At 50.2% G+C, this 3,096-nt stretch overlaps 1 protein-coding gene across 1 annotated transcript; it reads left to right on the top strand.

The window, feature by feature from the left end:
* Positions 1-29: 29 nt before the first annotated feature.
* On the top strand, positions 30-3,090 carry LOC111646742 (titin-like; the record flags this gene model as incomplete). The annotated part of the gene is made up of 4 exons (XM_023396297.2): positions 30-1,757; positions 1,857-2,159; positions 2,374-2,685; positions 2,825-3,090. Coding segments are annotated over exons 1-4 (2,550 nt in total), but the record flags the coding sequence as incomplete, so codon positions are not given.
* Positions 3,091-3,096: the final 6 nt, after the last annotated feature.

Raw genomic sequence — 3,096 nt, 5'->3', positions numbered from 1 at the left:
AACTCTGCTCTTTCTTGACAATCAGGTTATTGACTCCACTAAGTCCTCTGTCACCCTGGAATGGACCAAGCCAGTCTTTGATGGTGGCATGGAAATCATTGGCTACAATATCGACATGTGTAAGGCCAGTCTGGAGGAGTGGCACAGAGTCAACAGCCAGATTTGCATCCACACCAGGTACACTACTAAGGGCCTGGTGCCTGGAGAGCTCTACAAGTTCAGGGTCAGCGCTGTAAATGGATCAGGAGAAGGTGAAGCTTCAGAAATGCCCAATGCTGTTCAGGCTCTGGACAGACTTACATCTCCTGAGATCGACATTGACGCCAACTTCAAGCAAACTCACATCGTAAAGAATGGTGGCATGGTCACGCTTCACGTGGACTTCCGCGGCAAACCAGCTCCACTTGCTACCTGGTCTAAGGCAGATGGTGAGCTGCCTGTCATGGCTGATGTCAACACCACAGATTCCTTCTCTACTCTCACCATTGAAGGTTGCACAAGGTATGAGGCAGGCAAATACACCCTGTCTCTGGAGAACAACAGTGGGCGCAAGTCCATTACATTTACTGTCAAAGTGCTGGATACTCCTGGACCTCCAGGTGCTATCACCTTTAAAGACGTTACCCGGGGAGCCTTGACAATGATGTGGGATGCCCCCACCAATGACGGCGGATCCAGAATCCATCATTACATCGTGGATAAGCGTGAGGCCAGCCGCCTAGCCTGGCAGGAGGTCAGCATCAAGTGCTCTCGCCAGATGATCAGGGTGACTGGTCTGGAGATTGGCCTGCCATATCTGTTCAGGGTGATTGCCGTTAACCAGTATGGCCAGGGAGAACCCCATGAGCTGACAGAGCCCATCATTGCCACAGAAGAACCTCCTCCACCAAAGAGACTGGATGTTGTCGACACCACCAATTCCACAGCCTCGCTGGTTTGGCTGAAGCCAGAGCATGATGGAGGCAGCCGCATCAGAGGCTACATCGTTGAATTCAGAGCTAAAGGCACTGACCGCTGGGTTGTCTATGGAGAGACCAAGTCCCAGAAGATGCTGGTGGAGGGTCTGATCGAGAACACAGAGTATGACTTCAGAGTCAAGGCCAAGAATGATGCTGGAATCAGCGAGCCTCAGGGCACGTTCGGGTCTGTGGTCATTAAGGAACCTCGCATCGAACCAACCGCTGACCTCAGCAGCATCACTAACCAGCTCATCACCTGCAAGACCTCCAGCACCTTCACCATTGACATCCCTATCAGTGGCAGGCCTGCACCCAAGGTCACCTGGAAGCTGGAGGAGATGAAGCTGAAGGAGACTGACAGAGTGTCCATCAAGACCACAAAAGAGAGAACCACTCTGGTGGTGAAAGACAGCAAGAGAAGCGATAGCGGCAAGTACTACCTGACCCTGGAGAATGCTGCTGGCATGAAGACGTTCACAGTGACTGTGGTTGTTGTTGGCAGACCAACTCCACCATCGGGCCCTGTGGAAATTTCTGGAGTTTCCTCAGAGTGCTGCACCCTGTCCTGGTCTGATCCAGCTGATGATGGGGGCACTGACATCACCAACTACATTGTGGAAAAACGAGAGTCTGGCTCTGCCTCCTGGCAAGTGGTGAACTCAAGTGTGAAGAGAACCACCATCAAAGTGACTCATCTTACCAAGTACATGGAGTACACTTTCAGGGTGTGTGCTGAGAACAAGTTCGGAGTTAGCAAGTCCATTGAGTCTGCTGCTGTTGTTATTGAGCATCCATTCGGTGAGTTCAAAAATAAATGCCAAAGTTTAATGCACTAAATGTGTTTATATCCAGCTCAAATCAAGAATCCCTGTTCTCACCTCCTCTTCATTTTCACAGTTCCTCCGAGTCCACCAACTCGTCCAGATGTTGTATCTGTGTCTGCCAATGCCATCAGCATCAAATGGGATGTACCATATGCAGATGGTGGCAGCAAGGTGACAGGCTACTGGATTGAGAAGAAGGAGAGGAACACGATCCTGTGGGTGAGGGAAAACAAACTGCCCTGCCTGGAGTGTCATTACAAGGTATCCAACCTGATCGAGGGCCTGGAGTACCAGTTCAGGGTGTACGCCATGAACATCGCTGGACTCAGCAAGGCCAGTGAGGCCTCCAGACCTGTGGTGGCACTCAATCCTGTTGGTGAGGGAAACATTCATCTTCTAACTACAAACATTTGTTACAGTTATTCAACATGACAGTGAGTCAATGTGATTATGAAACTTGTTCTTTACTGTTCATCTCACTCAGCTAAAACCTCAGAAAAAACCTTAATGAAGCCTTAAAGAGCATAAGAAGCTGTGTGATTTAATCTGTGGTCTGGTTTTATGATAAACTTCTGCCCCTCCTCGTTCAGATCCTCCTGGTAAACCCGAGTTGACGGACATCAGCCGCTCCTCCGTTTCATTGTGCTGGACCGTGCCGTTCAACGATGGCGGCAGCAAGATCGTCGGCTACGTGGTGGAGAAGAAGGTGTACAGCACTGACGAGTGGGACGACAACCGCTGGCTGAAGTGCAACTACACCACCATCACTGAAAACTACTTCACTGTGACTAACCTGGGAGAGGGAGAGACCTATGAGTACCGTGTCATCGCCAAGAATGCTGCCGGTGTCCACAGCACTCCCTCAGAATCCACCGGACCGGTCACATGCAAGGATGAATACTGTAAGTTAGACTTCAAAAGGCATTACAGTTAGGATTTTTATTTTGTTTTCAGTTTGGATTCAGATCCCATGGAAGATCTTAAACTTTAAATCAATTCCCTCTTGATACTTAAAAGCTGATCATTTTTTCTTTGCTGCAGCTCCTCCCAAAGCCGAGCTGGACAGCAAGCTGGTGGGTGAGACAGTCATCGTCTCTGCCGGCTCCGACCTTGTCCTGGATGGCGTTGTAGGCGGTAAACCAGAGCCTACCGTGCACTGGTCAAAGGGCGACAAGATTTTGGAACTCGGGGAGAAATACTCACTGACTTACACCTCCACCAGAGCCATGGCCGTCATCAAGAACTGCGACAGATACGACACAGGCAGATACATCCTGACCGTCAAGAACCCCAACGGAACCAAGACTGCTGGC

Source organism: Seriola lalandi, unplaced genomic scaffold (genome assembly GCF_002814215.2).
Source record: "Seriola lalandi dorsalis isolate HSWRI2012SDOR001 ecotype SW California unplaced genomic scaffold, Sedor1 jcf7180002033993, whole genome shotgun sequence".
In the NCBI taxonomy this organism is placed as follows: domain Eukaryota; kingdom Metazoa; phylum Chordata; class Actinopteri; order Carangiformes; family Carangidae; genus Seriola; species Seriola lalandi.
This window is presented reverse-complemented; position numbering and strand designations above follow the sequence as displayed.